Genomic DNA, 20975 nt, shown 5'->3' on the forward strand with positions numbered 1-20975 from the left:
TAAGACAGAGAGAGAAAAACAAATTTTGATTGAATTTTGATTGCCACTGAAGGCAAGAGGCACGTGAGCCATTCTGCATTGCACACGGAAATTGTCTCAGGGCCCAGCCCAGGAGCCGCAGACATCCAGAAAGACACCAGGAGGATCCTGGCCGTGCTCTGTCCTGCAGATCATTTCAGTGTAACTTGGTGGCTTTCAGGAAACAAGGGAAGGGGGTGATGACAGCAACAGTGTCTCTCCAGGCCCGAGCAGAGGCATCAACTCAAAACAGATGTTGTCAGTTGATGAACAGAAGCATCTTCTCAGGCTTTAGCTTCACAGTATGGAAACTGCCTCCTCCCCTGCAATGTTCTGGCACTAGGAATAAGCAGACAGCTGCAAGCCTGCGGATGGCAAAGGACAGAGTGGGGACAGGGAGGGGTGAGTCTGGAATCAGGGCTTTCTGGGGTCCTTCTCTGGGAGGCAGGGGGCGTGAGGTGTCCCACTGCCCACTCTGGTAGCACCTTTTCTGCCTTCTCCATAACCGTCTCAGCATCCAGGCTCTGCACGTCCAAAGCCTGCACTGTGGCCAACCTCTGACCTGTGCTCTCAGGACGTCCACTCTTTACATGCGCTTCCACTTCCCAACTGCATAGCAGGTAATGCCCTGGATGCCTCAGTATTCAACACGACAAAGATAAGAGTCCAATTATATACTCTGAGGCCTGGGATGGCTGCCAGCACGAGCGTAGTTTCACAGCAGTGTCAATCTAAGACATTGCTGCCTGGGGATGCCCAGTGTCTTCCTGAAACTAAGCTGATTTGGAGGGGAAGGCCATGCTCTCAGCAGATGGCAGTGCTGCTCACCTTACAGGTAAATCCAGGTAGTGTGGGTCTGGCACTGGGAAAAGCTACCTAGAGCATGTCTTGAGAGGCACCAGGGCAGGGAGCGGACCGCCTGAATCTGGTCGATTGGGGAGTGATAATGGCATTGGAGGCTACTCAGGAATGGTGAACTTGATGCTTCCAATAAATTCATTCACAAGGCAACTGCTTAGATGGTGCAATTAAGAATTAACATTGCTGGTGCTAGACTGAATGTCCATCAAGCTAGGATGGGCATTTACCCTATTGGCCGAAGCACTGCGGAAAGCCCTTGCTGTGTTGGACTACATTACCTGATGGCATTCTGTCCCTGGGTGGACACTAATGCATGTGAGTCGAGCCCCCCTGCTTCCCCCTGTAGGCTGAACAGAGGGAAGGCAGTCTGTGCAGACTCAGTGCTAAATCACAAGGAGTTGCTCGTGTATTGTCACTCCAACACGGCCTTATGACCTGAGGCAGGCGGTGAAGGGGATTCCATCCGTGTCTTCTGGAAGCATTCCAAATGCTCAGCCTGGAGAGGAGCCGACTGGGAGGAAAGGACAGCCATACTCAAGTCCTCTGCTGGTTCTCAGGACTCAGCTAGAGGTTAGAGAGGCAGGTCTCCCCTCAACACAGGCAACCTGTGATCTGAGATGGCCTAGCCTGTAGATGAACAGTTTTCATTTAAGAAGTAGAGTTGCTTTAAAAGGTGATTTTGAATTAGTGAAAATATAGACTTATTTTAAACATTGATTGTCTGTAACTTCATAGTTCCCAACAGATGCTCAAGTGGTAAGTCCCCGTCCCAGAAGCAAACCACTGGAGGAAGGTGACGGTAGTGAGCGGCTCCACTGTGCCCGGCCCCGAGATCGGAGCATTGGGAAGCTTGACAGGGGCGGAGAGGAGGTCGGAGAGGGCAGGAGGCGCTGGAGCTGAATCAGGATCGGTGTGGACTTGGGTGGACTTGTCGGGAAAAGTGCACAAGAAGAGCCTGGGAGACCACGTGCCCGAGCCAGCGGAGACTGACTTCTTTCCTGGAGGAGAGGAGGACGCCCGCCTCGCTCACCTGCCTGCAGCTCCAGCTGCCACTGTTTCTCCCCCTGGGGGCCAGTGATGGATCCTCAGTCCCCGTATCTGGGAATCAGCAGCAGATCTGGCTATGGACCATGCCTTCCTCCTGGAAACTTCCTTCTCCCTCTCTCTTTTTTTTTTTTTTGCAGTACGCGGACCTCTGTTGTGGCCTCTCCCGTTGCGGAGCACAGGCTCCGGACGCACAGGCTCAGCGGCCATGGCTCACGGGCCCAGCCGCTCCACGGCATGTGGGATCTTCCCGGACCAGGGCACGAACCCGTGTCCCCTGCATCGGCAGGCGGACTCTCAACCGCTGCGCCTCCAGGGAAGCCCCTTCTCCCTCTCTTGTTCCCTGCCATCTGCCCAGCTGCTCCTTCTCAGGCTCTGCCGGTTCTTCCTCGCCTCCCTGGTGCAGGGGTGGCCTGAGCTCAGAGCTCTGACCTCTTCTCTAGCAACACTCATTTCCCAGGTGATCTCATGTGGTCTCGGGGCTTTAGATACACCTCACTGTCGTCAATCCCTGACTCTATGTCTTCAGCCCCAAACTCTCCCGTGAATTCCTGAATTATATGTCCAACTGTCGACTTATCTTCTCCATTTACAGGTGAGACAGACCAAGAAGGAGGAGGCTTACACGCTGCACTCAGGAGATGACATCACCAGAGTGAAGGTGTGACCTTACAGCCCATCAGGACTCTCAGCGGAGGTGAGAAGGGAGCAACCCCATCAGAGCCCAGCCCACTGTTCCCCCAAACAGACCTCATCCTGCAGATGAAGGACCTCCGGGAGCCCATGCACATCCTCATGGATGACTGCTGTCCTTCTTTCTTGACCGTCCCTGTCTTCAGGTCCAAGATCCGGCCTGAGAGAGAGAGAGAAAAGGACATTTGCATAAGTCTCTGCCTTTGATTGGGGGGTGGGGGGGTGCAAGTGCAGGGAGAGCTCTACAAATGCAAACACACGGGGCAACGCAAATCGCAAATCGTCTGTTTCTTGGAATTCCCAACATTCTTTAAGCAATGAAATCCACACAATTCAAATGCCTTGTTTTCTTCAAGGAGTGGTCCACACTTGCTGTCTCTGCATTGTTCCATTCCATCACCACCAGTCCCTCCAATTCGGCTTTCTCCCCCACTACTTCATGGTAACGGCATTCACCAAGGTCACCAGCAACTTTCTTATTGCTAAATCCAAAACGCGTTCTCTCTTTGACTCATCTGGCTGCTTTGCAGAACTTTACTCAACGGCACAATGATTCTCAAAAAGCCCCCCTCCCCTTGGCTTCTGACAAGCACTCTCCACTCTCCTCGTGTCTGCCCCTTCATCCCCCAGGGGTTCCAACCTCAGCCATCTTCTCCTCTTGTTCTATGCATCCTCTATGCGATTTTATCCACTCCGAGGTTTTCATGATCACCTCTATCCTAATGACCCTACGTCTACACCTCCAGCACCAAGATCTAGACCACCAGCAGGTGACTGTATACCTCGAAGGCAGCATCACCCACTTCTCCCCAGATACCCGCAAAAGCATCTCCATCCAACAGCAATTGAAGCCAGAATTCTAGATGTCATCTTACCCTCCTCTCCCCTGCCTCCCGCACACTCAGTCGGTCCATCTTGCCTGGCTCATCATTCCTCAAGGGAGACTCACTCACTTCCAACCCCCAGCATCCTCTCTCCTCGGTCCACCTTTCACATGGCTGACAGCTGTCTAGACAACACGCATCTGACTGTGCCCGCTTTGGCTTAAAACTGCATTGCTATATGGTAGGTCCCTGTTGATTATCTATTTTATATATAGGAGTGTGTATAGCACAGGGGACTCTATTCAATACTCTTGTAATAACCTATATGGGAAAAGAATCTGAAAAAGAATAGATATATGTATATGTATAACTGAATCACTTTGCTGTACACCTGAAACTAACACAACATTGTAAATCAACTATACTCCAATATAAAATAAAAATTTTAAAAAAACTGCATTGCTTACAGGAGGTCCTTACAGAGTCCTTCATGATTTGGCCCCTGCCCGCCACTCAACCTCATTTCCCCTACATTTCCTAGTACCCTGTCCAAGAGAAACATACTAAGAGCCATCTATGTAATTTTAAATGTTCTAGCAAGAACATTTTTAAAAAGTTAAAAGAAGCAGGTAAAATTACTTTTAATAATATATCCAAAACATTATCCTTTCAACATGTAATCCCTGCAAAAATTACTAATGGGATATTTCACATTTTCTCATACTAAGTCTTTGAAATTGGTGTGTATTTTACATGTAGAGCATATCTCAATTCCGACTGGCCCCGTTTCGGATGCTTAGTAACCATATGTGGTTAGAGGCTTCCCTGCAGTACAGAGAGCAGCTCTGGACCGTGGCCTCATCAAAGCACTCACCAGGCAGGCGTATCTATAAGTGCCTCGTGCCCTCACACATTTGCAGATATGGTCCTTTCTGCCAGAAATTCTCTCTCTGTTCCACGTGAACTGTCATCCTGGTGAACTGCTACTCATCCTTCAGCACCAGTTCACATGTCACAACCTCTGGGAGATCTTTTCTAAGTTCTTCAGGCAGAGCTTCATGTCCTTTTCTTCCTTCTTCTCCCTTCCTCCCTCTCTCCCTCCCTTCCTCCCTCATTCCTTCCTTCAGTATTTATCAAATGCTTTTCATGAGACAGGCATCTTGTGAGGCTCAGGGGATGCAAATATGTGCAAGATCATGTCTACCACCGTGGCTGGTGGAAGAAATAGACATTTATAACACTTTCCACATTGTATTATAATGATTTAATTACATGTGCATTTTCCTTGACCTTGAGCTCTGTACCTTGAAGAAAGGAATCAAGTTTAAAATGTTGTGTCCTAGCAGCACTGATGGTGTCTGATTCAGTGTACAATCAGCCCTCCGTATTTCATGGGTTCTACATTCCCAGATTCAACCAACCATGGATGGGAAATATTTGGGGGAAAAAAATTCCAGAAATTTCCAAAAAGCGAAACTTGAATTAACTATTTACATAGCATTTATATTGCTATTACATATAGGTGTTACAAGTAATCTAGAGATGATTTAAAGTATACAGGAGGGGGACTTCCCTGGCAGTCCAGTGGTTAGGACCCCACGCTTCCAATGCAGGAGATGTGGGTTCGATCCCTGGTCGGGGAACTAAGATCCCACATGCAAATACTACACTGTTTTATATAAGAGACCTGAGCGTCCGTGGACTTTGGCATCTGTGGCGGGTACTGGAACTAATCGCATGGATACTGAGGCTCGACTGTATACGCTTGCTAGTCAAACTGAGTTGTTTTTACCCATCCATAAGAGGACATTTCAACACAATTGGCATTAAGTAACATGCTAGTATAAATGGATTGTTACCTCCTTGTTTCCCTGTCCCTGCGTTAAAACACACACACATCTGCACCCATCACCCGCTGTGCTCTCATCTCAGAGGAAGAAATGCTGAAACTCAGTGCGTCCTCCCCACCCACAATGGGCTTTGTTCCATTAGCCAGAGCCCTCTAACCCAGTTATTTCTAACTTCTCCCCTCCCTACCATCCGCTCCTTCCAGTATTCAAACATCATCAAGTATCTTTCATCATGGGTGTCTCAGGGTGGGGTGGGGAACAAACAAAAAATCCTTCTTGGAAGTTCCCGTCCTGTCCCCCAACTTCTGAAGTTCCCATCCTCCCCCTAACCCCCGCAGTCAGAGCGTCCTGTCCACGTGCACTCTCTCCCGCCCCACTCCTCCTGATGGCTTGGCCCCTGCGCTGTGCCTTCTCTACAGCTCACAAGGCTGCTCCAGCCTAGACCACAGGGTCCCTGTTTGTTGCCACATTCAACACACACTATTCAGTCGCTCTTGCTTTCATCCCTGACCTTGACCCGTCCCTCCTCCTTGGAACATTCTTACCCCAGGACACCACTTTCTCCTGCTTCTCCTTTGCTGGTTCTCAGCCCTTGTGGTGGCTCTTCCTCCTCAGCCCAGCCTGGCACTCCTGGGGTGTGGGGGCGTTGGTCCTTTTCTCTCTCACTCTCCCCAGGACCCTCTAGTAATGTTTTGGCTCCCTTACTCCCTACATGCCGATGACACCCAGACATCATCTCCAGCCAGACCTCTGGGAAGCTCCTCTGTGTCCAACGGTCTCTTGGGCATCTCAGACACCTTATACTCCACAGGTCCAAAACCAAATCCGTCCTCCTGTCCAAAGCATCCAGAGCTGCCTTTTCCATAGTTCCCTACCTTGGTCGTTGGCACTACCGCTACTCAGTTGCTCCATCTAGAAATCGAATAGCTAAGAGCGTGGATCTAGCTTTAAATCCTGCCTCCTTCACTTACTGTGTGACCCTGGGCAAGTTACCTAACATCTCTGTGCTTCAGCTTCTTCATCTGTAAAACGAGGATAATAATAGCACTTTGCTCGGATGGTTGTTGCGAGGATTAAATGGGTTAATACTATAAAGTGAGCATGGCTCATAGAAAGTGCTCTATAACTGCTTATTAAATAGTGAATATGAAAAACTCACTCCAACGTCTGGTCAATTACTAACATTCTGTCAACATTCCCTCCTGTGCCCCTTGGTCTATGCACGTCCATCTGCACTGCTACTACCTAGATCTGCCCTCGCTGTTCCCCTGGATGGAGTGCTGCAACAGCCTTGCCCCCTTCAATCAGGCTTCTGCACAGCTACCGGAAGTCTTTACTTAAAACACTAAAATGACAATGGTTCTATGCCTTGTGTGACCCCCAGCACTTAGCTTCTCTAATCCACAGTTTTTATTCCTGCAAAATGGAGGAGTAGGACCTCACTTTCAGGATCATTGTGATACAACACATACACAAGTGATCTGCACACAGAAGGAAAGCAATAAGTGTGAGTTTCCCAGCAGACTTCAAACAAATGATCCTGTCACACTCCTCCTTGAAAACCCTTCATGCTCCCCGCGATGGATTCCCAATAAAATCCAAGTCCTGTAGCCCAGTATCAAAGGTCCCCCAATGGGACTTCCCTGGCGGTCCAGTGGTTAAGACTCTGCGCTTCCACTGCGGGGGGCGTGGGTTCAGTCTCTGATCGGTACTAAGATCCCGCATGCCGCATGCCGCATGCCGCATGGCATTAAAAAGTCCCCCAAGATCTGGTCTCTGCTCACCTCACTCTACCTGTCACCCCCTCCTGCGGACCAGTCACCCACCACCGCTCAGCTCCCTCCCTCCCTCCCTGGCATACAATGACTCATCATGGGTCCCCAGGGGCTGCTCTCACCTCTCAGCTCTGGGCCTTCCCTGCAGCTGCCTTGGGACCTCCCTTCCCTTTGCCTGACTAACTCCTATTTATTGTCACAATCTACCCAAGGTGTCATCTTGTCATCATTTAATACATATTTATTAAACACCTACAATATGTCGGCACCAATATAAGCACAAAAAGCTAAACAGGCAAAGGCCATTATATTCCAGTGCGTGAACAGACAGCAAAAACCAAAGAACAGAAGGAGGGAAGGGAGGAGAGAGAGTGTGTCGGGAGGAAATAAGCGCTAGGAACAAAATAAAGTCAGAGTAAGAAAGTGGTCAGAGAGCCACACCTTTGCTGAATGGGTTGAATGGGTTTCTATCACTTGAAATCCAAAGGTCCTTGAAGAAGGCACCCTCCCCCCACCCAAGTGACTCCCACTGCTTCCAGCGGAGGGGAGGGAGCAGGGGCGGCACGCAGGGTTTCGGAAGGGGCGTCAACTCTCTTTACCCAGCACCTGCAGCAGCAGCTGGGACACTGCAGCCTTCGCTCCCCAGCTCCCCACGTGGACCAGGGCTCTGTAGGGTGTGGGGTGAGCAGGCCTCCAAACACCAGTAATCACCATCATGCCCACTACAGAGCCACGCATCTTTAAGCAGGAGGTGCACCCCAGAGTTCAAGCCCATCTCCGGGCTCTCTGTCTGCTGGGAGCTCTGGCACCATCCCGCACGGAGGAGGCCCTGGGGCCGTCTGCCTGCGTTTGACACCTGTCTGTCTCACTCATAGACGTCTTCTTTTTAGGGCTGTTTTAGTGGAAATTGTCACTTGCTTCATCATCTACCAAATGGCAAATGATTTCAGCTGTGAAGCAGGCCAGCATGAGAGTCTGTCAAATTCCAGAGTGTGCTGTGAAAATAAATCACAGCTGCGAAGCACATGAGCCCTGGAACATGAGGAAATGAAAAAACACATTTCCATGGTCTGCTGTCCTGACCCTGAGGGGCAACAGCTTCAGCGTTTATTTCTCCGTGTGCTTCTCCAATTACCTCAGGCACAACGAACCCCCTCTCCAGGCTCCTTGGGAATGGAAACCATGCCTACTTTATGCAGTAGGTGTGGTCCTGAAAGGCTTATGGAAATTGGATTTGTGACAAATTTAATAGCAGGGGAGATAGATGTATGAAGGTAGGGGGCCAACCCCCGGGCTCTGGGCAGTGAGTCCCAGTGTAATGGACTGAGAGTCACGCTCCATCCCATGGCAACTGGGTGTCAGTTTACTTACAACGGGGCTCCCCAGAAGAGAAGCAAGCATGGAGACACAGCTGCTGTTTATACTGCTCTTAACCTTCTTTCCCGACCCACAGAAACCTTGGTCTGCTTAGAACCATGGGTCTGGATTTCTAGGACTGGTTCCCAGTGGGTCCCTAGAAACACAATCAACCAGGCCAAAGCTGACCCCTTCCAGAATCTCCCCTGACCCCCAACCTCATCCACTGGGTCAGGAGGACTCGCTGCTTTGTGATCCTGTCACTGGCTGGTCTCACCGTGAATCCCATCCTGCTTTCCTTTGGCTGGTGCCTGAACTCCCGCCACCCTGGTCACCTCTCTCTACTCTCTCCTCTTCAACCACGACGAGCCAAGCCCCCCGTTCCCCTCCTCCCTCATCTCCTCTGGGTGCCGTCTGGAACACGCACTCTGAAATAAACAAACGCCTATATCCTCAGCTCCTTTCAGAAGCTGAAGGCCATTCCCCAGCCCCCCTGACTTAACAGTCCAGCCTGATCTGCTTGCTCCCCTGGCAGCATTTCTTCTGGAGAAGAGACTTGTTCTCTCACGTCCCATATGCTAGGGGGTCAGAGGTGGGTCTGCCATCTTCCTGGGCCCCCAGAGCCCTTCCAAACCAGCACTCCTCTCATCTGACCCCAGGCTCCTTCCAGATTCACCATGTCAGCCTCGTTCACCTGCAAGCCCTCTTTTTTTTTTTTTACAGTAGTTTTTAAAAACTTTTTATTTTATATTGGAGTATAGTTGATTAATAATGTTGTGTTAGTTTCAGGTGTACAGCAAAGGGATTCAGTTATACATATACATGTATCTATTCTTTTTCAAATTCTTTTCCCATTTAGGTTGTTACATAATATTGAGCAGAGTTCCCTGTGCTATACAGTAGGTCGTTGTTGGTTATCCATTTTAAATATAGCAGTGTGTACATGTCAATCCTAAACTCCTTAACTATCCCTTTCCCCCCGTTCTCTGTAGTCTTCAAACCTCCGGGTCACTGCTCCTCTTTCATTTTTATTTTAATTATTTTAATTTTTTTTTTTTTTTTGGTACGCGGGCCTCTCACTGCTGTGGCCTCTCCCGTGGCGGAGCACAGGCTCCGGACGTGCAGGCTCAGTGGCCATGGCTCACAGGCCCAGCCTCTCCGCGGCATGTGGGATCTTCCCGGACCGGGGCACGAACCCGGGTCCCCTGCATCGGCAGGCGGACTCTTAACCACTGCGCCACCAGGGAAGCCCTCCTCTTTCATTTTTAGATGTTAGCGCATCACTCATAGTCCTTCTCTTTACCCCAAGACCTGCTGTCACCACGGATGGATTCAGCATCCATGTGGAGGACTCACCTAACATCCCTGCCTCAGTACTTGACCTCCTCAACTCTGAGTATGTTCCCCCCACTCCATGGCAGACTCCACGCCCACCACCGTATTCTGGAACTCACAGGCATCTACAACTGCTCACTTGGAGATTTTACATTCAAACATCCCCATCTGGACCACACATTTCACACCCGCTAGTCCTTTCACTCTGGCCCTCCCACTTCACCAGTTCTTTGAATTCAGCCAGTCCAGTCCCCAAAGCCTCCCAACCCATCAGCTCTTCCTTCTTTCAGTACAGAAGCCACGAGCTTCTCTCTGAGCACTGGCATCCAGCCGGTCACCAGAGCAGGCAGGTCTCACGTTACACAATGGCCCACTTTTCCGAAGAAGCCCCAGAAATCTTCCAACGCAACCAGCAGCTGTGGAAGCAGATATTTTTTCTGAATTTGATGTACAAAGGAGAACCATCAGCGAGTTAATAACACATCCCAAACCTGAAGTATGCTGTTTCAAAGAGAAAGGCTGGGAAGGACAGGAGACACAGATCCTGCAGGTGCAATTGTGGGAGATGAGCAGGTCACTTCCTTTCTCTCTGTCTCAGTCCCTTTAACTGGAAAGCAGGGTCAGACCTGCCTACTTTGAAGGTTCTGTGGGGATTCGAAGACTTACACATAAGAGCTCAATAACCCCCTTCAAGAATTAGCGTATAAATGACTGGCAGGCTCCAGGCAGCCACTCTGTGAGCCCTAAGATGACTGTCCTGGACTACAGAGCACAGGTCTGAGAGGCTCTCCTAGAGTCAACCCAGCCCCTGCCTCTTGGCTTCTCTAAGGAAGATTCTAGAATAATGCATACTACACTCTCTCAGGCTAAAAGGTTGAAGAACTACTTTTCTCCTTAAAATACTTCTTTAAAATTCTAGAGCTAAAGTGGTCTTTTTAGAAAAATCAAACACACACACACACCCACACACGCAGTAAAAAACTCAGATAATCTTCCTCTCTAGAGAAAAAACTATTAATACTTAAGTGTATTTCCTGTCAATATTTTTCTATGCATGCCTGCTCTTTTCTTTTAATTAAATGAGGTTTCATGGTATATATTTTTCCACTTTATATTATGACATAAACTCATAAGGATTTAACCATAAATATTATTTGAAAGGCTCTGTGATATTATTTTGAGTAGACAATTTACCATGGGACCTTAAGTTGTTCCCAGGTTTTTTATATGGCAAATAATGCTGTGGTAAATAACTACAGAGAAAAAAATAGCCATATCAGCTTAGGACAGATTCCTGAAAATGGAATTACTGCATCAAATGAAAAAAATTTTCTTAAGGCTCTTCATACCAGGTCCTAGTGAACCCTGCAGTTAACACATGGACCAATATTCAGTGTTTCTGCTCCATGAAATAGAAAGAAGAATTATGACACATCCTGGGTTTTAACTATACTTTTTAAAAGACAGTGAAAAAGCATAAGATGCTTCAGAACAGGAGTTGGCAAACTCTGACCTATGACCCAAAGCTGGCTCACTCTCTGGTTTTTAAATATTTATTGGAACACAGCCATGGCCATACACTTATGTACTGCCCATGGCTACCTCCATGCTACGACAGTAGAATGAGTAGTTGTGAAAGAGACTATATGGCTCACAAAGCCAAAAATATTTATTATCTGGCCCTTTACAAAAAACATTTTGCTGACTCCTACTTTAGAAGAAGAATGATTATAAAGAGTCCAACAGCAGAGCACCTTTTTCTATGGGCAGAGGGCCCTTCTATAATTGTTTTCAGTAAGCTGATTTTTTTTTTTTTTTTTTTTTTTTTGCGGTACGCGGGCCTCCCACCGCTGCGGCCTCTCCCGTTGCGGAGCACAGGCTCCGGACACGCAGGCTCAGCGGCCATGGCTCACGGGCCCAGCCGCTCCGCGGCATGTGGGATCTTCCCGGACCGGGGCACGAACCTGTGTCCCCTGCATCGGCAGGCGGACTCTCAACCACTGCGCCACCAGGGAAGCCCCCAGTAAGCTGATTTTTAAGTATTATTTTGGTCAGTAGTAACTTTTTGATAAAAGAAGAATCAGAAGTTTGTCTTGGATAAGATCACAAAAGAAGGCTTTGTGCTCATAAAACAGCTCCCCAGGCTATAAAAGAAATACAAATATAAATTAGAATTATTTCATCAAAAGAATCCTTAAGAAAACTGGAAACATCTTATCTTGGTTTGAAAAGGAGGAAAACAAGAGAAAATGATTAGCAACAAAAGCAAAGCGACAGACAGCTCCATGATGGACAATATTTGATGTCCTTCCAAAAATGTGTGGCCCCTGAAATGGGAGCCCAGGGGCTAGAAGAGACTTTGCTTGCTGTTCCAGTGACATTGTGTTCTCATTCTCAAAAGGCTGAGCCCAGCCATTCCAGCAGCTGTGCACACAGGAACAAATACCCCACAGCAGAGGAACCTAAGCTGAGCGCACGAGGCCTGTTCCAGAACAAACTCCAGAGCATGAGCTACAGCTACTGAGCCTGGGAGAGAATGGGTCTTCTGCTACCGAGGGTGGGTACATTTTCCTCATTTTTCATTATCTCTGGCAGGTGTTTGGACACAACTAAGGGTACAAATATACCAATTCTGAAGTTGTAGCCAAGCTATTTTCTTCTCAAACCAGAAGCAGGGGTCTCTGAATGGGCAGTAGAGTTGCTAAGGACAACTGCTCCTCTATCCACCCAGAACCTCCCCCCATCAAAATGTTCTTGGGTTATTCCTTTTTAAAAAAAATATTTTAATTTTATTGAAGTATAGTTGATTTACAACGTTGTTGTGTTAGTTTCAGGTGTAGAGCAAAGTGATTCAGCTATACATATACATACACTCATTCTTTTTTAGATTCTTTTCTCATGTAGGTTATCACAGAATATTGGGTAGAGTTCCCTGTGCTATACGGTAGGACCTTGTTGGTTACCTTGTGCTAGTCCTTTATTATGGAAGTCAAACAAGAAGCTGCCATCTTATAAGATCCCATCTCCTGGGATGTAGTGATTGGTTGAGTGTTGGGTACCTGACACAAGCTAGGCCAGTCATAGCACCTCGTCCACCCTGTGCCCACAGTGAATGGGTGAAGGCTGGGCAACCTGACACAAGCTGGACCAATCACTGGCCCTCACTCCTCCTCTGTCCATAGTGACTGGCCCCAAGACTAGGACATGGTCCAGCCAGGCCAATCAGAATCCTCCATAGGCAAAATGTGACCATTTCTATCTCTCCCCTTTTTCTTTAGGAATCTGAGCACAGCTTTTTCAGCAGCCATGATTCCAGCTTCATGGAGAATTGGATCTAAGACAATGAAGCTGACTCTAAGAAAGCAGTGAAGACATAAACCAGTGAAAGAGTTCCTTCACAGTGTTCAAATCATTGATGCCAATAAGTTCCCTCTTTAATGCCTAAAGTAGTTCAATTTTAATTTCTGTTACTTGCAACTAAATAGCCCAGACCAATACAACAATCTCTGGCCTCTGACAGAAAAGGAAAGACAAGGGATTCACTTTTAGAGGATTTTATGAAGGGCCAGTTATTATCAAAAAACATTATTAAACATTTTCTATGCATTATTTGTTTGATCTACATCACAACCCCAGGAATGAGGTCAGAGTGGTGTACCGAGGTAGAGTGGGGAGAAGGAAAAAGGGCATTGGGAGTCACCAGCCTCAGAGGGGAGAAATGTTTTATCACTGATATTGCCGAGAACTGCTGGTACAGGGTGATAATAAAAAGCAGATTAACTTTTAGTAGGCTTTGTTATTGTTTTTTAATTCTCTATAAACAACGCAGCCCTTTATTCCTGGGCAGAAACTCACAACAACACCCCCTCCTTGCTAGCCCCTGGGTAGGTTGGATTGTTCCCATGGGGAAACTGAAGCCCAGATATACTGAATAATTCAGCCAAGATGGGTCTAATCACTGGGGAGTGGGGAGTCATGATCTGAACTAGAGTCTGTGCTTGTCACAGCAGCGATTGCTCAGGGGAACTGGAAGGCCATATCCCTCAGCAGATAATAAGACAGCACCCACCAAACGGAAGCAGATGGGCAGTCAGGGGGACAAGAGGTCAGCCATCTGCAGGGGATTGTTGCCAGCCTGTGGCTGCTTCAGGATCAGAAACCTAGACTAGGAAAATGCAAGGTTTTTTTCCTTGTAATTCTTAACTGTGTGTGCGTTTCCTGCTTTTCAGTTTTTCCCTCTGATTTAATAGAGACCTGTAGATTATGCTAGCCTGTCTCAACCATTCCTCGGACATCACTGGAATGGATTTATGTCTATATTTGGATGGAGTTATGGAAGGAGCAGCACCCCTCAGGGCAGGCACGGTTAGAATGACCACATCTGCCCGTCCTGGCTTTTGCCCAATGTCCCAGCATAGTTATTAGTAGGGTCTCTTTTCACTCCCAAAGTGTCCAGGTTCGGATGATAGACTATATACATATGGTCCCTCTTTACAGGTGATCTCAGAGGGAATCAGAGTGAGAGATGGATCTCACCCTAGGAAGATTGAGAAACTCTGCTAGATTCGAGGTCACCTAGCCCTCCTGTCCCTCGCTCGGGCCCCTCTGCCCCTGGACGGGTCTCCATTTTGTCTTTAGAGGTAGGGGGCAGCTCTCCAAGAGCCTCTCAGAAGAACAGGGTGTGAGAGCAATGCAGTCCCTGGTTCAGCGGGACATGTTCACAAAAAGTAAAAGCTCACTCAGGTTTGGGAAGCGGGGGTTAATGCTCGGGCGGAGTGGGAAAGCTCCATTCTAAAGAAACCCTCTGGGGGCCCGAGTGGAGCGGCTGGCTGAACTCATGCTGCTCTGGTCTGAGCTGCACCGGCTTAATGCTACCCCAGGAGCACTGCCTGAGTCACATTCAAGGGTTTGACTTGTTGCAAATGCTTGGAGATGAACATGAAAGTGAAGTCACGAGATAAAATGTATCAGAAAGCGCTTCTCTTTCCCCTGCCCTCTAAAATTCTTGCTCTAGAAAGAAGGCCTTTCTTTTTCACATTTTCCTCATCAAGAACACATTCATAATGATCTCGTCTGCAACACTGCTCTACTATTTCAAATCCACATGCAACCATTTACTGGTGGTGGCAGGATGTGAGCTTCTCAGGGCAGGGATCCTCTCCTATTCCTCTGGGAACCCCCGACAGCCCAGGGAATGCTCTACCCCCTAATACCTGTGTTCCTTTCTATTGCCCTGTAGCAAATTACCCCACACCCAGAGGCTTAAAACAACACCTATTTATTAGCTCACATTCTTTAGGTCCAAGTCTGGGTGGACTTGACTGGGTTTTCTGCTCAGGGTCCCACAAGGCCAAACTGAAGGTGTTGGCTGGGCTGGGCTCTTGTCTCGAGGCTCTTGGGAAGACACCACCTCCAAACTCATTTAAGGTCTTGGCAGGTTCAGTTCCTTGCAGCTGTTGGACGGAAGTGCCCATTTCCATTCTGGCTTTTTTTGTGGGGGGAGTCACTCTCAGGGAGACCTTCACAGACCATTTCTCACGGCCCCCTCCACCTTCAAAGCCAGCAACGGTATTCTTCTCGTGCTTCGGGTCTCTCCAACTTTCCCTTCTGTCACCAGCCAGATAAAATGATTTGCTTTTAAATGGCCTATCTGATCGGGTCAGACCTACCTGGATAATCTTCATTTTTTAAGGTCACCTGACTTGGGACTTTAATCACATCAGTAAAATCCCTTCCCAGTAGAACCTAGATTCATGTTTGAGTGAATAATCGGGGGCGGGGGGCAAGCTTGGGGAACCTTTGAATATACTGCCCACCATTTTCCCTAACATCATAGCTACTAAGTCCCTTACACATGAACCTTCAAGTTGTGAACTTTCAAAGATGTGAACGTGCGTTCCATCAACATCAGGTGTGAGTGACATCGCAGCTTGCCCTCCGTCTCCTGTTGCTGATGATCCTTCAGCTCTACCATCTCCCACCTCCTCTCCCTCCTCCAGACAGTAACTCTTCTTGCCTGTTCACTCGATGCCAGCCCCTGGATGCCAGCTGTTGTACTGTGCTACTGCACTTTTCAAGGTACTGCACTGTAAGATTAAAAATGTTTTATTTTTTGTGTTTGTCTTTTATGTGTTATTTGTGTGAAAAGTATTATAAACCTATTCCAGTGCAGTACTAGAGAGCCAATTGTGTTAGCTGGGGGCCTAGGCTAACTCTGTTGGACTTGTGAACAAACTGGACTTACGAATGCACTCTTGGAATGGAACTCGTTTGTGTGTAGGGGACTTACTGTACTTGGTCAGATGGCTTGGATCTCTTTGTGTCCCCCAGGCCAGGTGTCTCCCACACGTTTGGTGTCCAATAGCTCTGTCCTGAATCGCCACCACCTACCACGGAGGTTAAGCTGTCATGACTGTATGGTGACTGAATTACAATCTTCACGTGCTCCAATCAATGTCCCATGAGTCTTTTTTCCCCCTATTTTCTAAAGGATCCCTGAAGTTTTAGGACTAGGGCTTCTGTCTCAGAGCACCTCCACCCACCTCAAGCCTCACTGCACCTCCCTTTGGCAGTAGGAAACCTGAGCAGCTACTGGAAGCCGAGCTCCTGAGATCTCCTCAACAACACAGGGGCAGTAAACAAGGGCCCTCCCCTAGTAACCTGGGCCCCTGGTTCTGTATGGTTATCCAGGCAGGGAAAGCTGGGTGACATCCAATGAAGGGCAGGCTGTGTGTCACACTAGCCAGTTCACAACTATTTATACAGAGACACTGGCACTTGACTCTGGAAAGGGTTTTGTAAGAAAAGACACACAGTCTCATGGCAGCAACCGAGGGACGCTTCCTTACCCAGCTCGAGTTACACGCTGTGTTAATCTCTCCCCACCTAGACCGTATGCTGGGTAGGGTTCTTCCACATCACATCCGGTGCTCACGGCTCAGGCTGGCAGGAGAGGGTGGTGGCATGCGGTGAATTTGGACAAGAAGGGACTACAAAAGGCAGCCCAATTACCCTGAGATGGAAATAAACCACACAGAGCAGTAGTTTTTTGTCAAAATAATATTGTCGAAAGAGGGCACATGCAAGCTCATGAACATTGAAAGGCTCGCAGGGAGCAAGAATCTAGGAACTGGCTCTATTCCATAGAAACTTCAAAGTGCAAGCTCCAGCAGGCTCACGGTTAGGGGGAGACAAGGCACCGTTCTCTGCCAGCTATTCAACCAACTCAACTGAGGGCTGGAGAAGAAGTCTAGACCAAGTGCAAAGGCAGCACAGAGCAGAAAGAGAGTGCTTCATGTCAGAGAGCACAAAGGGGTATCAAGGGAAGCTTCCTGGAAGAGGCGGCATTAGAAGGAGCCCTGGAGGTCCAGAGAGGTGGAGCTAGAGGGGAGGTGTGTCCCAAGCCAAGGGATCTGAGCAGGGTGCAGGACAGTGGAGGGAGGGGTCTGCAAATGGGGTACAGTCCTGTCCGGATGGAGCTCAGGGGGAGAGAGGCTGGGGCCTAACCCCAGGGCCCAAAAGGCCAGAACGCCATGAACAGAAGCAAACAGAAGAGTCCAGCCTTCAGGGCTGTTCCACTGTCTTTCACACAGAGGCAGGAGAGCCAGAGATTCCAGATGTTTAGGAAATGTGCTTCCGACAGACCTATCCGTCCCCTGATGTCTTTGGCAACAAACGTTGAATGTGCTTTGCGTAGGCCACGTTGTATTGTAAAAGCAAAACTTCTAACTGCCCCAGAACTGTCTGGGGAAATTCGTATGATTTATATAAGAATAACAATAATTTCTATTTCAGAAGCAAAAAACCTGTAAGGCTAGCATTACTATCCAATGTTGCCTACCTCTGACACTCAGGGAAACAGAGACGCCAGGCTTGGGATTCACTGTCCCAAGTATCCAGGGACAGCGTTCATTCAGTCCGCAGCAAAAAAGCTCGCTGGTATGGACAAAAAATTGTTGCCTGCCTTTCCGGTAAACAACAAATGTTGCCTGCCATCAAGCCATCAACCACTGCAGCCACCTTGTGGTGCGCCCTGAGGGGATTCAGGATGGAGAAAAACAGGATACTGGCCCCAGAGAGTTAAGATGCATATCAAAGGAATGATTTCAATGAGCCCAGACTCACTGCATCTTCCCATACACAGGAAGGACTAACATCCCTGAGATGTCTATTTTTTTGTGAGTAACAGTAATTTTTTCATGTTCAACTATCTGGTTTTATTTGTTTGTTTTTGTTTTTAGCAAAAACTCCTGTACAGTAAGTCCCCTACATACGAACGAGTTCCGTTCCAAGAGCGCATTCGTTAAGTCCAACTTGTTTGTAAGTCCAACAGTTAGCCTAGGTACCCAACTAACACAATTGGCTCTACAGTACTGTACTGGAATAGGTTTAGAATACTTTTCACACAAATAATACATAAAAAACAAACAAATACAAAAAATAAAGAAAAGACTTTTAATCTTACAGTACAGTACCTTGAAAAGTACAGTAGTACCAGCTACACCAACGGGCTCTGAGGCTTGCTTCTGGACATCCTGAGGTTGAAATAAAGATACTGCACTCTGTACAGTTCTGTACAGTAAAGTACACAAAAGCACAACCACTTGTAGAGGATGCACACACGTGACAAGGTATGCCAGACACATGAACTAACTTACGTGATTGGACATGCGAACACACGTTCGCATCTTTGAAACCTCGCAACTTGAAGGTTCGTATGTAGGGCAGTTACTGTATATCCTGGCTCTTCCTTTATCTCTTTGGAAGAGTTCCTCAGAGCAGTCTGAGAGACTGATTCCCAGGCTATAGTCCTCAGTAAGGTCTCTAAATAAAACGTAACTGTCAACTTTTCGGTTGTGCTTTTTTTCTAAATCAACGCTGGGAAGAAGTGACCGTTGGCAAGAGCAATCATGATCACTGAGCAGAACCAGGCTCCTGGCTGACCCACAGAGTGAACTGTTTTCGGGGGCAGGGATAGGTTTGAGGGGAAACATCCCTCCTCTGAGCCCTTTTGCTTTTCTAGACCAAGGAAGCTAGCGGCTGGGGTTTGGGTCAGGACTCTCGCCTGTGGCTGTGAAATAACAAAATACGCAAAAGGGCTCACAGGGACCCTTGGCTAGGGCTGGCAAAAAGGACTGAGCACGGTGACTAAGAGGCCCCGCAGACACTCAGAAGGAGCCTCCCAGCCAAGCAGTCTGGTTTTTGTGTCAATCCTTCCATCTCCCCACTCCACCATCTGGGGAAGGTGGTAAGGAGTTGCTCACTGGGCAAGGAGTAGGCAGCAGCTCTGCAAAAGGAGGGCGGTGAAATCAGCACAGAGCATCCAAGGGATAATTGCCTTGTGTGCAGGGAAAGCCCAAGACCAGAACATTTGGGGCAAATCCGTACCAAGGATGGGGCAGACAGCACCAGCAGGCGTGACAGGCCACACCATCTCATCCACCTAAACAACAGCTCTCATACCTCGCTGAAAAGCCCCAGAGCCTAACAGCTTTCTCCAACGCTCACGTTCCAAACATGACGTGGATTCACTGGAGTGCCGCGTGCTGCAGCCCGGGGCTCTGCTATTCATTATAAAATCGTCACCCTGCAGTCCCCCCTGTGGCCAGCCGGCACCTCTTCTGCTATTTAATCTGTAGACAAAGTACAAATTCTTCATCCTGTTTAGAATGTGCTGGAGTGTGATTTAAAGAAATACATTCCTCTTGGGGTATCATGCTACAAAAATGCCAGAAATGCAAGCCTGAGGGTGGATGATTAACCCTACTCTCTGTCCTCTGCTGCAGAGAGGCTGCCTGGTGTATGGAAAGAGCCCGGGTTGACATGTAGTTCAAGAAGGCAATTTCAGGTCGTGCTTCGCCTCCTCTGCAAATTGCTAATGAAATGATTAAAGAAATACAAAAGTAGCAGGGACGATGTGCACCCATGCAGAAAAACAGTGGAAGGGGTCTTGAAACATGGATCAGAAACATGGAGGGATTTCTGCAAGAAACAGTACATCTAAGGATGGGATGAGAATGAATATGAGCTCAACAAATACAATATGGCTCAACAAATACAAAAGAATGGGCTGCCTGGGAAGGAAGTGAAAGGGTCCCCTAAAAGAAGCCTCTAAATCTGCAAGCAGGAAAGAGACTAGGGGGTCAGAAAGCAGAGAAGTGGTCCAGAGTCTGGACCCAGAGAGGCCAGGGGCAGAGCTCTCACATCACCTTGACTTACAGCAGCCAACCTGCTCCACGAAGAGGAGGAAAGGCCGCTTCCAAGGGGCAGAATTCTAGGGAGAGGAGTGGGTGACGCCCTTGCCAACTTGAGGCTGCCACATCCAGAGCACACAGCGGCCTCTGCCTGCACAACCTCATAGCCCCTCCCAGACAACCAGACCCCCAAGCTAGACAAATTAAGTTTCAAAGAAATATACAATGACTTAAATCATCTCAAGTCTTAATAAATGTTAAGAACATAGGACGAATAAAAAGGTGAGGGAGGGGGAAGGGTAGCTTAATAGATGAAAAGATTCAGTACCTAAAAAGGAAGGAAGTGATTTGAAAAGTTAGAATAATACCACTCCACTCCATGAAACACATTCCAAGAAAGAAAACAACATTTCGAAATACCAAATCTCAGCGATATTTGAGATCTTTCATAAATAAAAAGAGAACAACCTGAGACCAGGAAAGATTAGTTTTAGATGAAAAACATGATTTCAGGATTGAAAACTCAAATAGAGGCAGTACAAAGTGATACTGCTGAAAGCTCCATTGCTGAATTAGAAAGATCCATTGAGAAACTGCCCCAGACATCACAGAAAAAGAAAAAGGAGGTGAGTGTGATAAGCAAACATCTAACATTCTGAGGGAACAGTCAGGAGATCCATCACGGGAAATGCAAAACAGAGCTGACAGAGGAGAGACATTCAAAGAAATATAAGGACTTCTGCTTCCAACCAACACAGAGTAACAGAGGCCAGATTTGCCTTCCCTTCTGAAACAGTCAAAACAACTGACAAAATTGCTGAACAGTTGAACATAGAACAGTAGTGCTCAAAACACTGGACATGAGGCAGTGAAGGATAGTGATCTGTGAGAGATAGGAAACAGACAGGTTGAGCCCTACAATCCCCCACCACACTACCTGGAGAACTCCAGGGTGCACCATAGGCAGAGGGCACCCAGGCTGTGCCCAGCTGACTCCCTGAGTTGAGGAAATCAAGCTGAGAGACC

At 47.9% G+C, this 20975-nt stretch overlaps 1 protein-coding gene across 5 annotated transcripts in view; it reads right to left on the reverse strand.

Moving 5' to 3' along the window:
- The window catches only part of ARNT2 (aryl hydrocarbon receptor nuclear translocator 2), a 194182-nt gene that overhangs the window by 84905 nt on the left and 88302 nt on the right, over window positions 1-20975 (reverse strand). For all 5 annotated transcript variants that reach the window (XM_060097491.1, XM_060097489.1, XM_060097492.1 and 2 more), the window contains one exon: window positions 2674-2776. In XM_060097491.1, the coding sequence (XP_059953474.1) occupies window positions 2674-2776 (103 nt within the window). The remainder of the gene's footprint in view (window positions 1-2673; window positions 2777-20975) is intronic.

This window comes from Mesoplodon densirostris, chromosome 4 (genome assembly GCF_025265405.1).
Source record: "Mesoplodon densirostris isolate mMesDen1 chromosome 4, mMesDen1 primary haplotype, whole genome shotgun sequence".
Lineage (NCBI taxonomy): Eukaryota > Metazoa > Chordata > Mammalia > Artiodactyla > Ziphiidae > Mesoplodon > Mesoplodon densirostris.